This window comes from Prionailurus bengalensis, chromosome F2 (assembly GCF_016509475.1).
Source record: "Prionailurus bengalensis isolate Pbe53 chromosome F2, Fcat_Pben_1.1_paternal_pri, whole genome shotgun sequence".
Lineage (NCBI taxonomy): Eukaryota > Metazoa > Chordata > Mammalia > Carnivora > Felidae > Prionailurus > Prionailurus bengalensis.
Window position 1 is genome coordinate 83156837 of NC_057353.1, and position 18826 is coordinate 83175662.

Consider the following 18826-nt stretch of genomic DNA (forward strand, 5'->3'; position numbering starts at 1 on the left):
TGCGACGCGATCCAGGGGCGCAGAGGAGGGAGGAGGGGGGGTGCTCCCCACCTCACCCCACCCCGGTCTTCAGAGACCTAACTCGGAGATGAGGTTCGGTTCTGGGTCTCCTCGACCCTATTGCTGGGAAAAAGCCTGGGGCACCCTGGAGGGGAAGGGAGGGGGTTCGGGGTGGGTCTCCCCTCAGGACCCTATTGCTTGAAGGGGCCGACAAGGCCCCTGGCGGGCGGGGCGGGGCCGGGCCCCCTCCCTCTATTGCTGTGAGGAGGGGCCCGCCCTCCGCCCCCCCCGCACCCCCCACCCCCCCGCCCGGGCGCTGGCGGAGACTTCCCTGGGGGCCCGTATTGCTGAGAGCCGCCCCGGCTGGGCTGGCGGAGGCACCGCCGCCCTAGGCCTGCACGGGGCTGAGCTGCGGCGAGGCGGCGGGCGCCTGGGCCGCGGGGCCGCCCCCGCCCGCGCCGCCCTTGAAGCATGCGGACTCGTAGTGCTTGTTGAGATAGGACTTGAGCGCGAAGCTCTTTTTGCAGCGCTTGCACTGGAAGTGCTTGAAGGCCGAGTGCGTCTGCATGTGCGCGCGCAGGTTGGAGCGGTCTGCGAAGGCCTTGCCGCAGTGCGCGCAGCCGAAGGGCTTCTCGCCGGTGTGGGAGCGCATGTGGCCCTGCAGCAGCCAGGGCCTCGAGAAGGCCTTGCCGCACACGCCGCACTTGTGGCGCAGGTCGTGCGTGAGCAGGTGCATGGCCATGGCCGGCATGGACACGTACACCTTGCCGCACGTCGGGCAGCGCCGCGCCAGCTGACTGTCCAGGCTGCGGTGCGTCTGCTTGTGGCGGCTCAGGTTCGACGACGTGGCGTACGTTTTCCCGCACTCGCCGCACGCGTGCCGGCCCCCTGCGCCGCCGGCCCCGGGCCCCGCGCGCGCCTCCGTGCTCACCCCCGCGCGCGCGCCGCCCCGGCCCGCGGCCCCGGCCCCCGCGCCGCGCGCGCCCGCCCCGGCCCCGCCTCCGCCGTCGCCGTCGGGAGCCGCCGCGGAGGCCGTGGAGGGAGCGGCGGCGTTGGCTGCTTTACGGCGCGAGCGCCCGTCGGTGATGAAGAAGGCGTCAGCCGCGTAGCCCTCGCTGACCGCCGCGTCGCCGTTGATGTAGCCGCCCGCGGCTGTGGCCAGCTCTGGGCGCGGGGTGGGAGGCGGTGCCGAGCCCGCGGCCGCCGGGCCCAGTTCTCCACGCACGGCCGCCGCGTACATGGGCTCTGGGGACGGCCCTTTGAGCAAGGCCGCCTCGGCATCGCCATCGTAGACGGAGGCGGGCCCCGCGTAGTCGCTGAGGTATCCTGAGGGCCGAGGCGGACAGACAGGCAGACACAGAGGGAGGGGAGGCGGGCAGCGGGCGAGACACACACGGGCAGGCGGCGGGAGACACGGGGTCCGGGAAGGAGGGGACCAGAAGAAGGACAAAGGAGAAGGGGCCGGGGTACCGCGGGGCCAGGAGGACGGAGGAGGCAGGGAGGGGAAGAGAAGAGAGGAGAGATGAGACTGGGCCGGGCCCCGGCTCCGCCCCCGCCGCCCGCCGGCCCCACCCTCACAGGGGGAGGGAAAGAGGCGCATCCTCGGGTGCGGCTGCCCCCCTTCCGCGGAGCCTCAAGGTCAGGGGGGAGGGGCGGCGCTTCCCTCGCCCTCCTTCTTCCACCCCTCCTCCCCCTCGGGTTCTCCCCACTTCAGCAGTTTTCCCTGATTATGCAACACACTGCGGACCCGCAGCGCACAAAGCCAGGACCGCCCACCGAGGGACCCCGTAGCTCCCGCCTCTCGAGGTTCCCAACTGCTCTTCCCCGCGGCACCTGGAACTCGCGCCCAGCCTTGATGCTGCCCCTCCTTGGTCCCCTAGCCCCCCCCCCCCCAAGCCCCGAAGACTTCTGCCTCCCGCAGGCCCTCCTGCCCTCTCCACCTTCCTTCCTACCTCCCAGGTCTCCTACTACTCACTGAACTTGACCCCCTTCCAGCTCCAGGCTTATCTTTCTCCATCCACTCTCCTTCTTCCCCAGCTCCCTTCGGTCATCCTCCACCCCTGGGTCCTACCTTGTTACACATTGCCCTCTTCCCCCAGGCCCTAACCCGTTGTGGGCGCCTTCCCAAGCCTCAGGACAAGTGACCAGGGAGCCGCTGTGTTGTTGGAGAGTGCAGGGGCATTCCGCAAGGGGACACCTTCCGTGGGACAAGCTGCAGGCAGGCAGCATCATTCATGCTGGTAACCACTTGTTCTCAAGGCACAAGATGAATCTCACAGCCTCAGAGTCACAAATGCACACACCGAACGATGCAGCCTCTGGCTTCTTCAGGGTGACACCCAGCCTCCCAGCCACGGTCAACCCTGGAGTGCCCTCACAGGGTGGGTTGCACGAAGATCCCGGCAAAGCACCTACTCATGCAGGGTCACACATGCGGCCACCCTGGACACACTCTCAGCCAGGGTCGCCAGTCACATGGGTGCCCAGCAGCCTCAGAGTCACATGGTCCCATGTAGTGGCACACAGGCAGGCACACACTCATACAGGGTCACACACAAGCGCACACAGTCACATGGCTGCACGCAGTCACATGGGCGCACACAGGCTCACACACAGGCTCACACAGGCTCAGGTCACACTGGTTCTGCCACCCCACGCTGCTGGCACCCCCAGCTCTCTTGCCTGCATGCTAACAGTTGTCCTTGAACTTGGGCACCCTTACACAAAGAGCCTCCCCCTGACACCAGCACCATGGACCTCCCTCCCTACAACCCTCCTGCTCACATTCTCCTCCCTGACCCTGGTTGCAGGGGAAATACTGCTGCTGCCTCTGCTGGTACCTTAGCCCTGACAGGTGGCGGCCCCCACTGGACCCATGCCTACTCCCTGGAACTCACAGCATTCTGCTAACCATAGCCAAAAGAGAGAGAGAGGGAGAGAGAGAGAGAGAGAGAGAGAGAGAGAGAGAGAGGATACTGAGGAAGGCCCAGGTTTCTGGGTGTGGGTTTGCATGCGTCCAGGTCCTGTCATGTCAGCAAGTGCCCATATGACTGTATATGTCCTCGCATGCTCAAGGTGTGGGGTACTTTCTATTTCTGACCTTTTCCCCCACCTTCTCTCCTGCACTGACACTCTCCCTGCCCGGGTCTTGGCTCTGTTCTGGCCTGCCTCTGCTTTCCCCTCTCCCCACCCTCCTCCACAGTCCGGCTCCAGCCACTGCCTCCTTCTGGTTCTGCTTCCCTCGGGTCTATTTCCGGGGGCTCCTGACCCCTCCAGCCCCACACGCTGGCCCTCTGCCCCTTCCAGCTATTGCCTTGGGCCCCTTGCTGCCCCCAGACTCAGCCCAGCTCGCACCTTTCTCGTGCAGTCGCACTCCGAGGTCGCTGCGGGCGCGCCCGTAGGAGCTCTCGAGGTCCGCCGAGGAGAACGTGTCAAGTTTGACCTTCTTGACCAGGAAGGACCTGGGCATGATTCCTGCGGGGCTCCGGCGCTGCGGGCCTGCGGAGCCGGGGCGCGGGGGGGGCTGCGGCCGCGGCGGGGCCCCGTCACCATCCGAGGAGCGGCGGAGGCAGCACGGGTCCCCACTCTGGCCTTTGGATGCTGCCGCTGGAGTGCCGTCCTCTCTTCTCCTGCCTGCCCTGCCTTTCCTCCTCTCCTCCTCTGGACGCCTCTTCTTTTCCTTCCTTCTTCTCTTCTCTTCTCTCTTCTCTTCTTTTCTCTTCTCCTCTCTTCCTTCTTCCTTCCTTCTTTCCTTCCTTCCTTCTTTCCTTCCTTCCTTCCTTCCTTCTTTCCTTCCCTCCTCTGGTCCCGGCTTCCCAGCCCGCAGTGCCGCCCCTGGACAGGCGGGGGAGGAGGCCGGGGGGTGGGGGGTGGGGAAGGGGGGAGCGGCTCCGTCCCGGGCCCGGAGGCTGCGAGTGGGTGCAGGGCTGGCCCGGCTCCGCGGCCCCCTTCCCCTCCCCCCCCACCGCCGCGGCGGAGCCTCAGTCAGCGACCCCCCATGCCCCTGGGGGTGGAGGCGCCGGGCCCGGGGAACGCGGCGGCGGCGGCGGCGGCGGCGGCGGCGGCGGCGGGAGCGCCAGCAGCTTCAGCACCGCGGCCAGCGCCGGCCCGGCCAGCACCTCGGCCAGCGACCGGGCGCGCTCAGCCGCCGCGGGCGGCGAGGGGCGGGCCGCGGGGGCTCTGCCGCCAGGCGGGGGTCCTCGGCGGGGGTCTCTGGGAGGCTTGCTTTATTGTTCTGCAGCCCGAGCGAGCGGCGGCGGCGGCGGCGGCGGCGGCGAGCGGGGGGCGGGGGTCCTCGGGGGGAGGGGTGCGCAGGGAAGGCGGGCCGAGGGAAGGAGAGAGGGAGGGACGGGGGCTCCGGGGGCGGGGCTCGGCGCTCGGACAGCTCCAGGGCCCGGCCTCCTGCGCCCGCGGCCGCCTCTGCCTGCGGCCGGGCCCAGCCTCCGGCTTTTAAAGCCCAGAAGCTGAGGGAGGGGGAGGGAGGGGAGGGAGGGGAGGCCGGCGGAAATGGCTGCGCAGGGCCGGGCCCGTCCAGGGTCTCCTGGGAGGGGTCTTGGGGATGCCGCGGCCCCCGCGTGTGTGGATTTCCCCCAGGCAGCTTCGGGAATAGAGGCCCAGCGGTCTGCGGCATTGTCGTGCGTGGGGGGAGAGGCAGAAACAGGCCTGGGAGTCCTGCGCCCCGGACTGGGGATCTTTTGGGGGAGGAACGCAGGGCGGATCCCAGTCTGGTCCAGCCTGCCTAGCTTTCGGGTATGGAGGCTAGGGATCTTCGGGGGCGAGAGGGGGAGGCGTGAGGCGAAGGAGCGAATGCTGAGGCAGCGAAAGCGCAGTGTGGAAGCGCAGCGCGCGCCCCGTGCCGCAGTGTCTCCCTGCCACTCGGTCACCCGGGCTGACCCCGTGCCCGCTGGAGAGGCCTCCCTCCACCCCCGCCTCTTTCCCAAGGGGTGGATGTCGAGTGCAGCGGCGACGCAGCGAGCGGGCTGTGAAGGGGGAGAGGGGCTGCCATGCCCTTGCTCTGGAAATGCGACTTCATTGGTGGTTTTACACCCTTCCGCGCGGCCGCAGCTCCCCCCGGCGGCTCCGCAACCAGGCGGATAACCCTTCCCGCGGCCGCCCGCCCCGAGTTTGCAGCCCCCATGACGTCAGGCCCAGCCGCCAATGGCCGGGAGCGGGGGTGTCGGGGGCTCCAGGCCGCACAATGGCCGCGCGCGGGGACATATGTCCTCAATTAGAGCCCGGCGCTGCCATTGTCCCCTCCCTCGCCTGCGCCGGGTGGTTCGGGTGTCCACGCTCTTTCGGAGCGCGCCTCCGCGCGGCCTGCTGGCACTGAGTACCAAGGTCGCGGGGGCGGCTCCGGGGAGTGTCCGGGCGCGGCCGAGCCGGGAGCGCGTGCAAGGTGGGGGCGCGCGCGCACCCGTCGCTGCACGCAGTGACCTTGTGCAGGGCGGCTCGGCGGGACCGCGGACACCGGCCGGGAGCGCGCGGCGGGCGGGCCGCACCGGGAGCGTGCGTGCGGGCGCGTGCGGGGAGTGCGGCGCCGGGAGCCACGCAGCCGTCTGCCGGCGCCCCGCTTCCGCCCGCGCCTCGGCCCGGGAGCCACGCGAGCGAGGGTGTGAGCGAGCTGGCCCCGCATCGGGGGGCGCGGCGGAGACTCCAGGGCCGCTTTGTGGCAGCGGCCGCGGCCGCGGCTGGATATTCATCTTGCGTGGCAGGAGTCCCCGAGGGGCGGGGACCGGGCGCCGCCGCCCCCTTATCGCGGAGCCGCAGCCGGCGAGGCCCGAAGTGGGGGCGGGGACGGGGACCCCCCCCCCCGCCTCGGTCGAGACTGTCGTCCCCGCTCGCTCCCAGGGGGGGCCCGGCCGAGGCGCAGCCGGAGGCGCGGGGCCAATTAGCATTTTGATTGCGGGACTGGGGGCCCATCTGGACCGAGGCCTAATTACCGGGCAAACCCTCCGGGCGCCGGCGGAACGTGCCCGGCGCAGTCCCTTCACCAGCCCCGGCCCCCCCCCCCTCCGGCCCCCCCCCCCCTCCGGCCCCCCTCTGCCGTCTCCTCCCGGACGACCCGCCCCCTAACTCCTTCTTCTGACTACACCCCTGTCCCCTCCGCCGGTCCCGGTCGCCCTGTCCCCCAGCCTTGTGCTTGCATTTCCCCGACCCCTTCCGTCATTCTTCCGCTCAGCCACCTGTCCTGTCCACGTCTTCTGTGCCTCCCCCCTTCACCTCTTTCGTCATTTTTCTATCCCTCCATCCAACTTCTCTGTCCCTCCATCCCCTGGCTCGCTGTCCGAGTCCCCGCCTCTCTGTCAATTTCCCCGCCCCCTAGGCTCCAAACCCTCTTGACGGACAGGGCGTCAGAGCACGGACACATGTGTCCCACGGCCGCGTGCTCCCGAGGGGACTATTCGGGCAGCCCTTGATCGCTCTCGTTTGGGTGGAGTCCGCAGCCCCTCGGGGCGCCTGGCGGGGAGGGGCAGGTGGGCCCGGGCCTTGGCCATCAGTCCGCAGTGGCCAGCGTGCAGAACGCACATGCGGCCCGGGCTCAATTACTTGGGCCTCCTCGCTCCACCTCCTTTCCAGCACCCCTCCCTCCCCTGCCGACATCCCCAAGGTCGCTGCGCCCCAGTCCTGGGGTCCAGCTGGGAGAGATGGTGATTCTCATGCCTGTGGAAAGTTTCAGCTCTCCTCCACTGGAGGCCACCCTGAATCTCCCACTGAGGGTTGGAGGCGGAGTGGGGGAGGTGGGGAGGGGACTTTGTTGCAGGAGAGGACAGGGTCCAACAAGGCTGCTTTGGCTCCCAGAAGACCCAGCCAGTTGAGGGATACTCTGACCCTCAGGGCCTTAGCACCCAGCGTGCTTGGTCTCTCCACCCTGTCCCCACAGAGTCTCTGGTCCTCAGAGACTCTGTTCCCTCTGACCTCTAGCCTCTTACCCATCTGGGGTGGGGGGATGTGGTATTGGTTTTATGTCCTGCCTCCCTCTGCTTCTGGGTGTGCCACCTCCAGCCCTGTGCAGGCCCCATGTGGCCAAAGGAGAGACTCGCGGTGTTATGTCCCCAGCACCCCACCCTCCAGCAGAGCCAGGGGCCCTGTGTGTGCTCATTCGTGGGCCCTGTGGCCACTGTCTCACCTGCCTGCACTCTAGTTGAGCTCCAGTCCAGTCTAGCCTAGCCTAGAGGGTCCATTCCTCCTTCGGAATCCCTCTCCCTGGCTGCCAAGATCCCACCCTGGTTAGGAGCCTCTTTTGGTCTGCCTCTTTGGCACCCAAACCCCCTTCCTCAGCCTTCTCTCCTGTAGGGTGGGGGAGTGGTGTTTTGTTTACCTGGAAGCTAGTTCAGATCCTGTGTGCATAGTGGGCTGTCCCTGACCTGCTCATTCTGGCTCAACCCCCGGTTTCCTATCCGTGGGGTGAGACTCGCAGCTCGGAGCATCCACTCTCCACCTGCTCCTAGAGCCTGTGGTCCAGCCCAGGACACAGATGCTAACCAGAAGGATGAGTAGACCATAGCTTGGAGAGTGAGAGCAGGAAGGCTCAGAGACCAGGCCTGGGAGACAGTGTGTGCTTTGGCCTCTGCTCCAGAGGAGATGGGGTCGCAGATCTTTGAGGAACAGCAGGAAGCCCGGGGCAGGGGGTAGTAAGCAAAACGGTTGGATGTATCCAGGTTTGGGCTTTTGCCAAGTGAGCTTCTGAAGGGGGCATCTGAGCCAAGGGGGTGTGCAAGGGAGAGGTGGCAGTGATTGTGGCATCCAAACAGAGTGAGGACGTGGGGGCTCTGGAGTGCTAGGGTCAGCAGGACTGAGCTGGGGCAGGTGCTGGCCTGAGAAGGGGGTGTTGAGCCGAAATGCCAGAGTGGGGGTCAGGGGACAGTTACTGGTGGTGACAGGGTCGAGGGCATAATTGGGGCAGAGGGCGAGGCCTTTGGCAGGAAGAAGAGGTCGAGACTGAGGGGCAGGGCGCTGAACATGGTCACGGGAATATTGAGACCACCAGGAATTCAGGCCTGGCGCGGCGGTGGGGCGATGCCCACAGCAAGGGCTGGTGTGGGTGGTAGGCACAGCTGATGGCTCACGTCGGCTGGGACTCTTATGGAGAGGAGGGGGGAGGGGGCTGCAGGCCACAGTGAGGAATGGGGCGGGGGGGGGGGGTGTCTGGCTGAGGTGGGGAGAGAAGGCTGGCGGGAAGGGAGCAGGGTGGAGGGGACCTGGGAGTCCCAAGGGAGAGTGAAGGCCCAGAAACAGGGCTGAGGTCATTGGTGGGAGGGGTTGCTGGTGCCTGACTGGATTCCAGAACAGGTGATGTGTACTAGGTGAGGACGAGGGCGTGAGGCAGAACAGGTCCCCGCTGGGACAGGAGCTTTGGAGCTACAAGGGAGAGGTGAGACCACAAGGCAACTAAAATTGTCTACTTGGAAAACACAAGGAGAAACAAAGATCAAACATCAAAGTGCAGGAAGTACAGTATTTGTATAACACGGAGTTAACATTCTGATTCTAGAATAGTTGCTATAAATGAATTCTACAGAACAAAGATGCTGACACCCTCAAGGGGTTAACAGGCAATTTACTACACAATAAATAAGAGACCTTACCAGAAAAAAACATGCAAATTAAACAAGATAGAAATTTCAGGGTTTTTAAAAATGTTTTTGTTATAGAAAATATCAGATGTACATAATAGTGCAGAAAGTCAGATAATGACACATGTGGCCGTCACCACCATCACCCAAGACCGGCTCACAGCCAGTCTGGATTCTTTTCTGCCCCCTTTCCCTCCCCCAAATCTCAGATGTCATATCACAAAATGCCACTTTTCTCTTGGCAAGTAAACAATGACATGAGAGCACAGAGTGACACAGGACTTGGGTGAGGGAGCCTCTGCCCCAGCCCTGAGCTGACCCAGCCCCGGCTGGGGGCACCAGATGTGACAGGGCACTGCCCCCTTCTTGCTTCAGAAAGGATGTCCCCTCAGCTGCCCGTGTTTAGGGCCATCAGAGAGGCCCAAGTGGCCCAGGTCCTACTTTGTTCCAAGGGGTCCAACGGCCCGAACTGGTCAGACCCTCTGGCCTCATTGCAAGCCCGAGACAGAGTTTCAGTAAAATGCCTTACGTGTGGAGGTTCCATCCGTTTTAACAAATACAAGTGCTCTTTTAACCAATGCCCCTATCGAGACACAGGACACTTCCGTCTCTCTCCGGGACAGTTCTTTGGGGGACTTGTAAAGGAAGCTTGAGAGGGAAGGAGGAGCAGGAGAGTGAGCCCTGGGGGAGGGGAGGAAGTGCAGGGAAGAGAGGGCGACCAGGGGGAACACTCTGGTAGCAGTGAGCACAGCCTGCTCGGCCAGGGGTCAGCTGACCACTTCGTAGTTCTTACTCCCGTGTGGACCTTCCTGCCCCCACCTCCCTGACCTCCCCCTGGGGTTGCACACTTTCCACATTTTCTCTAGAACGCAGAGGAAGAAAAGGCTGAACAGGAAGAGGCAGAGCAGGACATTAGCGGGCTGTGGCGTTACTTCGCATGGCTTAATATGCATGTGACGGGATCCCGGGAGGGAAGAGGGATTGGGGGGAAAAAACGTAGAAATGGTCAAAACGTTTCCAGATTTGATGAAAATTATAAAGGGACAAACCCAAGAAGGTCACAAACCCTAAGCATATGTTACAGGAAGAGCACCGCACGAAGGCACATCATCATCAAAGGATAAAAGGAACTATTAAAAGCAGCCAGCCAGGGGCGAGGGCAGAAATCAGCACACGCTACGTACAAAGGAGCAAAAATAAGGGTGACAGATTTCCCATGGAAACAAAGCAAGGCCTAACCTAGCAGACTGTGGGGCAACATCTTAAAGGGGCACCTTCCTTTAAAGATAGAAGAGGGGCACCGGGGTGGCTCAGTCAGTTGAGCATCTGACTCGGGCTCAGGTCATGATCTCAGGGTTTGTGAGTTTGCGTCCCGCGTCGGGCTCTGCGCTGACAGCTCAGAGCCTGGGGCCTGAATCAGATTCTGTCTCCTTCTCTCTCTGCCCCTACCCCCCTCCTCTCAAAAATAAGTAAACATTCGGGTGCCTGGGCAGCTCAGTCGGTTGAGTGTCTGACTTCAGCTCAGGTTATGATCTCACAGTTCTTGAATTTGAGCCCCGCGTCGGGCTCTGTGCTGACAGCTCAGAGCCCGGGGCCTGCTTCGGATTCTGTGTCTCCCTCTCTCTCTGCCCCTACCCCCCCTCCTCTCAAAAATAAGTAAACATTAAATTTTTTTTTTTTTAAGTAAAACAAAGTGCTGGAAGAAAAACATTGTCAACCTAGAATTCTATACCCAATGAAAATATCTTTCAAAAACACAGATTAAATAGACTTTTCAGACACCCGAAAGCTGTAAGAATTCATCACCAGCTGACCCACACTACAAGAAATCCTAAAGAGAGTCTGACAGACAGAAGAAAGTGACACCAGATGAAAATCTAGATCTCCATAAGGAAATGAAAAGTATGGAAATTGTAACTAGGTAAATGTAAGAACTTTGTTTCGGGGGTGCCTGGCTGGCTTAGTGGCAAGTCTTGATCTTGGGGCCATGAGTTTGAACCCCACGTCGGGTGTAGGGATTACATAAATAAATAAAACTTTAAAAAAAAATTGTTTCTGGGCGCCTGGGTGGCTCAGTCCGTTGAGCGACCGACTTCGGCTCAGGTCATGATCTCACGGTCCGTGAGTTCGACCCTCGCGTCGGGCTCTGTGCTGACAGCTCAGAGCCTGGAGCCTGCTTCTGATTCTGTGTCTCCCTCTCTCTCTGTCCCTCCCCTTCTCATGCTCTGTCTCTGTCTCAGAAATAAATAAATATTGAAAAAAATTTTTTAATTTGTTTCTTTTTATTTAAAAGATAAGCAAATGATTAAATAGAATTAACAATGTATGTGAAATTTATAACATGTATGGAAGTAAAATGTGTACCTGGATAGGATAGTGTTTGGGCGGGGAAATGGGAGGACAGGAGGCAGAGTTCTTACAGCCTAAGTGAAGTGGCAAAGTCACTGGAACGTGGACTGTGAGGAGGTAAAGATGTATCTGTAAGGAGTAAGGAAATGAAAACAGCACGACAGTGGCAGGTGATAACAAGGAAAAGAAATCATACAAAATTCTCGACAAATCCAGAAGAAGGCGGAGAAGGCGGAGAAGGAAGGCGCAGGCGAGACGGTGGGTCCGAAGCAGCCGGGTCAGTCGTCACCTTACCTGGAAATGACGGGAGCGCCCGACTACAAGGCAGAGGCCGTGCGCTGGCTCAGAAACAGCAGGGCCCGGTTATGTGCCGCCAGCAACAAGCCGGTGGTGAGTAAAGACAAGTTAAAATCGGGGTGGGAAAGTTACCCCACATGAGCGCTAAAGAAGGCAGGGTGCTGTGTTCATACTGGACAAAGCAGATTTCCAAATAAAGAATGTTGCCAGGGACCGAGAGGGTTGTTTCAAAAAGGCTAAACTTTCGGCAAAAGCTGTGCCGGGACCACGTCCTGGTTGGGGATGAAGGACAGCCTGACACGTGGGATGTGGACAGCTGGACATCTTGGATTCCCGGACCCCCTGATCTGGGCCTGCAGAAGTGCTTCCTCTCCTCGAAGATGTACAGGGACCATGCCCTCTTCAGACCTCAGAGACGCCCTTGGGGTCGGTCTCCACTTCCCACCCCAGAGCCTGTGGCTCGAATGAAAACCGTAGCTTAACCCATCCCAACACATGTTGTGGGCATGGAAAGGGGGGCAAGCACTAAACCCCAAAAGAGCTGTAGTGGGTTACAGTGTGCTTCAGAAGAAACGTCCAGGAGGGGCTGCGCTACCAGGGTGTGACGCACCTGTCCCTGCCGGCGGGCCACGCGGGTCCAGGAACCACGGGGCAAGAGCTTACGTGGCTCCACCCCACACACACACTCCGCCCAGTGAACCACTGGGAGCTTGGGCTCTCTGTCCCCGCAGCTCCGGGGTCAGTCCCACAGGATGAGAGTCTCTGCCAGGGACACAGCTACAGTCCCACTGAGCTGAAGGCCATGGCTGCTCCCGGGGCCCCCAGATTGAGGAGACTGTTAGCAGAGGCTATAGAGTGTGGACCCACGTTAGCAGAAAAATCAGTGAGACGGCTGCCTACCGCCACACGGAAGATGGAAAATGTACTTAATGAACCGGTTCGGGGCGAGATTTCCAGGAAAACGGTGAGAAGGCCTGCCACATGTTGAATCGTGTCACCTGCAAAACCAAACAAACAAAACAACGACCAAAAGAAAACACAGCTCTGTCGAAGTCCTAGCCCCCAGTATTTCGGGATGTGACCCATCTGGAAATAAAGTCATTACAGATGTAATTGGTTAAGAGGAGGTCATAACTGGAGTACGGGGGAGCTTTAATTCAACAGGACCGGTGTCTTTACAAGGAGACGAACCACACACACAAGACAAAAGACCATCATGAGAAGCAGAGGGAGATTAGCCGAGGGACACCAAGGACCGCCAGCACCACGAGAAGCTGGAAGAGGGGCCTGGAACAGATTCTCACTCAGCGACTCTGGCAGGAACCAGTCCTGCCTTCACCTGGATTTCAGACTTCTGGTCTCCAGGAGCATGAGAAAATATAGTGCTGTTATTTTAATCCACCCGGCAGTCGTAGGAAACCAGTGCAGTGCCAGCTGGCTTATTTTCACAATGAATGATATCACGAGCGATGAATGAGCTGGAGAGGGAACTGTTTAGTTTTCATGAAGAATTTAGAGAAAATATTTCCTACTTAGGACTTGCTGGATTGAAAAGTAAAATATCTTTTCATTCCCAGTCTCTCCAGCTTGTAAAAGGTACTCAGAGTGAGAAATGGCCTCTGAGCAAAGATCAGATCCAGAGCACCACCACAGAAATGCGTTCTCAATGTATAGATGAAGGCCAAAGTGAAGCCCTAAGACCCCTGAGAGACGTAAAGCAGGATCTTGTAGACCCCGTCAGCTCGAGGAAAGGGCTTCTAAGGATCTCAAGGACACTGTCAACAGCACTCTGGGCTTCCGACTGGCTCAGTCAGAAGAGGTGTGACTCTTGATCTCTGGGCCATGATTGGAGCCCCATGTTGTGTGTAGAGATGACTTAAACAAACAAACAAACAAACAAACAGACCCCAGCAACGCTCTGATTTGCAATCCAAGTACAATGAGGTCTGCCTAGAAAAGACGTCTTGATGTACATCTTATTCAATGTACTGGGGTATAATTTGATATACAGAAAAGCTACATGGGGTTTTTAAAGGAATCATACTGTCTTGGACTAAAAGAGATAGAGATTGTTCAAAATGAAAAAGCACCTTTAGGGTTCAAAATTTCTGTGTGCAGATAGTAAGTCAGAACACGGGCCATTTCCTATGGAAAAGAAAGGGTGACTCAGGAGAGAGCCAAGAAGTGAGAGAGCAGAGTCAGGGGCCTCTGAGACCAACCAACCAGGAAGTTACTAGCGGAAAGCATAGATGGGTCCTGGTCAGGGAAGGCTTCCTCCTGGAGCAGATGTCTAGCAACGGGGGCTCAATTGCATTGCAGAATTTCTACTGACCATAATTGCTACATACTTCCCACCCCTCCCGTTTTTTAAATAAGCTTTGTGCTTCAGGGGCGCCTGGGGGGCTCAGTCAGTTAAGTGTCCAACTTCGGCTCAGGTCGTGATCTCGCGGTTCGTGGGTTCGAGCCCCGCATCGGGCTCTGTGCTGGCAGCTCCGAGCCTGGAGCTGCTTCGGATTCTGTGTCTCCCTCTCTCTCTCTGCCCCTCCATCACTCGTGCTCTCTCTCTCTCTCTCAAAAATGAATACACATTAAAATTTTTAAATATGTTGGGATGAGCACTGGGTGTTGTATGGAAACCAATTTGACAATAAATTATGTTTAATATAAAGAAATAAAAGTGTTTTGAAAAAAATTTTTAAATAAACTTTCTACTTCAGAATAAATTTAGATTTACAGAAAAGTTGCAAAGATAATACAGATACTTCCTGTACACTCTCCCCTCATCTTCCCCTAATGTTAGTATCTTACATTTCTGTGGTACGTTTGTCACAAACCAAGAAGCCAACACTAGTATGTTACTATTGATGGAGCTCCAAGGCTTTATTTGGAGTTTGCTGTGTTTTGTTTAAATTTTTTTTAACATTTATTCATTTTTGAGAGACAGCGAGCAGGGGAGGGGCAGAGAGAGAGGGAGACCTAGAATCGGAAACAGGCTCTGGGTTCCGAGCTGTCAACACAGAGCCCGATGCGGGGCTTGAACCCACTAACTGCGAGATCAAGACCCGAACTGAAGTTGGCCGCTCAACCGCCTGAGCCACCCAGGCGCCCCTCCCCCTTTTTTATATGCTAACATTTTACTGGTTGCAGCAACCAGTTCAAGGCACCACATTGCATTTAGTCTCCTTAGTCTCCTGTGGTCTGAGGATTTCTTGATCTTTCCTTCCTTTTCATGACCTTGACTGACAGTGCGGTCACTTCTGTAGAATGTCCTTCACCTGAGGTTTGTGTGATGTTCTCCTGTAGTTAGCCTGGAGCTTAGGGTTTGGGGAGGAGATCACAGAGGTGATGTGGTCTTCTCCTGGTGTCAGAACAGAGAGTACACGATGTCAACATGACTTATCGCTGAAGATGTTAACCTTAATCGCTTGCTTAAGGCGGTGTCTGCCAGGTTTTTCTACTTTAAAGTTGTTGTTTTTCCTCTTCCATACTCTGTTCTTTGGGTGCAAGTGACTAAACCCAGCCCACACCCAAGGCTTCCCCCATATTTTCATAGAAGTGTCTATTGAAGATAGTCTGCCGGTCTCATTGATGTACATGGGGTGGGGGGAGGGGAGAGAACTTGTTTTTTTGTTTTTTTGGGTTTTTTTTTAGTTCACAGGTCTCTGCACTGAGCATCCACACAGCTGGGTTGAACCCACGGAAGGACACCTGGGAACCCTCATTTGCACCTGGACCTGACTTAGATGCGAGATCCCAGACTTGAGGACTGAACTGGGTGCCAAGGTGACATACTGGGGGGCCTTGGAGGGCGGTCTGTCATGGACTGCCCACAATCATGACCCCCATAAAGCTGGTTTTCATGTACTTGGTAGACCGCTTCCATACTGACTCTCTGGGCTTGGCCATCGGGATATTAGCACGAGTGATGCATGCAGAGGTATAATGGGATTGTGGGGCACTGGGGCTAGTCCTCTTGCAACTCTCTCTCTTGGAAACCAGGAGCAAAACAGTCTGCTGAGTGATCAGGCACCACTTGGAAAGAGGCCCTGGAGGATGGGGGTCAACCTAGACACCTGGCCCCAGCCGAGCTGCAGCTGATGCAGCCACGAGCACCCCAGCTACACGCGGGGTCACCAGCCGGCTGGGCCCACCCAATCCGCAAGACAATGAGAAAGTATTTGCTGCTTTAAGCCCTTAAGTGTAGGGTGGTTGGTTATGTGGCAATAGAGAACTGAGGCCCTTGTTCTTTGCCCCTCGACTCCTGTCCTCACTTTCTGCCTGCCCAGCTCAGGTCCCATGGCCCAAAATGACAACCGCTCCCTTGACCCCACACTCCTACAATACTGTCCTTAGTAATCTCCAACCCTTGTTAGGCCAAGCTATCTGCCTATTCCTCCCCTGCATCCAAGCAGCAAAACTTTGCTGGAGAAAAACACAAAACCATACTCATCCTTTACTTACTTTATTTTTCATGTTTATTTATTTGAGAGAGAGAGGGAGGGTGCAAACAGGGGAGGGGCAGAGAGAGACGGAGACACAGAATCCGAAGCAGGCTCCAGGCTCAGAGCTGTCAGCAGAGAGCCCAACGCGGGGCTTGAACCCACAAACTGCGAGATCGTGACCTGAGCTGAAGTCAGGCACCCCCAGGTGCCTCAAGTTTTTCTCTTTTGCATAGAGTTCTACATAAGCCATCCAGAGTTGGCAGGACAGTTGCACAGTCTTCAAGTTCCACAATTCTATCTTGTTGCACTGCTATCCTCAACACATGCGTTCTACCTCATGGTCTAAGTTGGTTGCTTGAGCTCCAGTCATTGTGGGTGCATTCCAGGCCATAAGAAAAAAGGAAATGGCAAAGATACCAAACCCCTCCCTTTAAGGACACAGTTGGAAATTATACATACTGATTCTTATATTGCATCGGCCAGGAATTAGTCTCAAGACCACATATATCTATCTGCAATGGAGAGTAGGAAATGCAGTCTTTATTCTGTGGGACCGTATGCCTAGTGCAGGATGGGCAAGGAGAGCCTGCTTACAATTGCCATGTTTTCCCAATCCTCTCATCTTCTGCCCAGCCAAGAAATTTGTTCCTGCATGATACCTTTACACTTCCTGTCCCCTTCCCCAGAGCTCCACATGACCCCCGCCTCCTTGTATCAGCTCAAGTGCTGCATCCTTGGAAAGGTCTTCCCTGACACCCTCCCCCCGCCCACCCCCCGGCTAGAGGACACCACCCCACCTCCAGCCACTTCAGCAGTATAGAAGTTAGCTCCTCAATATATGTGCCTCTTATGATCGTCAGCTCCAGGAGGGAGGGAACTTTGCCTTCCTAGATGAAACTGAGTCCGCAACCTGAAGGCTGAGAGATCTGAGCAGCCTCCCAGAGCCCAAGGGACTGGCATGCCCTTCTAACCCATCCAAAACTTACAGGCAGCCTGGGCACCCCAGGTCTGGCTCAGTCACATGGCACTCACCCAGTCAGCCTAGCCCCATGGCCTACACTTGTCACCTTCCTGCATAACATTGTCCCCCAACCTGTCCCAACCCCCTCACTGCTGAGCTCTGTCCACCCTCTCCAGTCTGTCCCCCTGGTAAAAGCAGGGCACTCTGTCTGTCTGTAGGCAGACAACTTGGACCCTCTTCACAGGGGCAAGAGGACCCTGCATTTGTGCCACGAATAACAATTGCTCCCTGGGGCTGCCTAAAGCAATTCCAGCAGTCCCTGGACCCTGCTGGGGACAGGCAGGGATGCTGGTGCCCCACTGGGTTTGGCCAGTTTGAGGACCAGGAGTTGGTCAGTGAGTGCCTCTGAGCCATGGTTCCAGGGAGGGCCAGCTTCATAGCATGTGTGACCTGGGCAGTCACACAAGGCCCGAATCCCAGCCCATACTGGGTTTTGTTGTTGTCGTTTTGTTTGTTTTAATTAAGCAAACTCTACCCCCAATGTGGGGCTTGAACTCACAACCCAGAGAACCTGAGTCACATGCTCTACTGACTAGCCAGCCAGGCTCCCCCATACTGGGTTTGATACTCTAGCGTCTCCTTCTGGAAATTCTTCATAATTATTTTTAAAGCTTATTTATTTATTTATTTTGAGAGAGAGAGAGAGAGAGAGAGAGAGAGAGAGAGAGAGAACGAGAAAAGAGGCAGACAGACGGAGAGAGAGAATCCCAAACAGGCTCAGCACTGCCAGCACAGAGCCCAACGCAGGGCTCAATCCCATGAACTGTGAGATCATGATCTGAGCTGAAAATCAAGAGTCGGATGCTTGGGGCGCCTGGGTGGCGCAGTCGGTTAAGCGTCCGACTTCAACCAGGTCACGATCTCGCGGTCCGCGAGTTCGAGCCCCGCGTCAGGCTCAGGGCTGATGGCTCAGAGCCTGGAACCTGTCTCCGATTCTGTGTCTCCCTCTCTCTCTGCCCCTCCCCCGTTCATGCTCTGTCTCTCTCTGCCCCAAAAATAAAAAAAAAAATAAAAAACGTTGAAGAGCCACACGCTTTACCGACGGAGCCAGCCAGGCGCCCCGACCATTTTAAACGTTTTAAAGCTCAGCGGCATGAAGTACACTAAGAGTGCTGTACAGGGGCGCCTGGGTGGCGCAGTCGGTTAAGCGTCCGACTTCAACCAGGTCACGATCTCGCGGTCCGCGAGTTCGAGCCCCGCGTCAGGCTCAGGGCTGATGGCTCAGAGCCTGGAACCTGTCTCCGATTCTGTGTCTCCCTCTCTCTCTGCCCCTCCCCCGTTCATGCTCTGTCTCTCTCTGTCCCAAAAATAAATAAAACGTTGAAAAAAAAAATTTAAAAAAAAAAAAAAAAAAAAAAAAAAAAGAGTCGGATGCTTAACCAACTGAGCCACCAGGCGCCACAGTAACTTTTTAACAAGGGGCTCCGCATTTTCAGTTTACATAGGGCCTGAAGGTTCTGGTTCCAGTGACACTCACTGACACGATGCCCAAAGACTCGGGTCACCAGCATGGTGCTGAGGGGACATGCTGACCAAGAGAGCCACGCGGACAGCACCAGCTGCCACTTCTGCTGGGTCCCCGATGGCCTACTGCCCTCTCTGCGCCCGCAGCAGCTCCCAGTGCCCAGGACGTGGGAACACCCACTGGATTAGGGCATATGGGACTGGTATTCCAGCAGGTGTGGGGGGCAAGCTCCAGGGACACACGGGCCTGCCCTGCACGGCAGGCTTGAGCTCTGGTCTAGGGCTCCACAGCTTACTCCCTAGGAGCACTGAAGCAGCAACTCTGGGGGCTGTCTGCCAAGCTGTACCCTGGGCACAAGGCTGGACCTGTAGCTGTACTCCATCCCACTGCTGACGGGACCAGGCACCGAGTCAGGCTGACCAGTCAAATTCTGACCCCTGCACGCTGCTCACTGTTCTGCACTCCTGAGCCCGGACAGGACCAGGTGAGTGTTGCTGCTCAAGGGAGGCCGTGGGTCCCACACCTGTCCAGTGAGGACTCCAAATTCCTGGCGGTGCTGCTGTTCATTACTCACCCTCCTCCTCCGGTTACCCTCAACCAGCTCAAAACTCCGAGGTTTGCTCCCTGAGGCCCCCGAGCTGTGCCTCCCGCCCCCCCCCCCCCAGAGGAAACACTTGCC

At 58.0% G+C, this 18826-nt stretch overlaps 1 protein-coding gene across 1 annotated transcript; it reads right to left on the bottom strand.

The window, feature by feature from the left end:
- Positions 1-306: 306 nt before the first annotated feature.
- Positions 307-3894, bottom strand: SCRT1 (scratch family transcriptional repressor 1). The gene is made up of 2 exons (XM_043602101.1): positions 3355-3894; positions 307-1326 (listed from the first exon to the last, which is right to left on the bottom strand). The coding sequence occupies exons 1-2, from the start codon at positions 3467-3469 to the stop codon at positions 389-391; spliced, it is 1053 nt and encodes a 350-aa protein (XP_043458036.1). The 5' UTR covers positions 3470-3894; the 3' UTR covers positions 307-388.
- Between the last annotated feature and the right edge of the window lie 14932 nt (positions 3895-18826).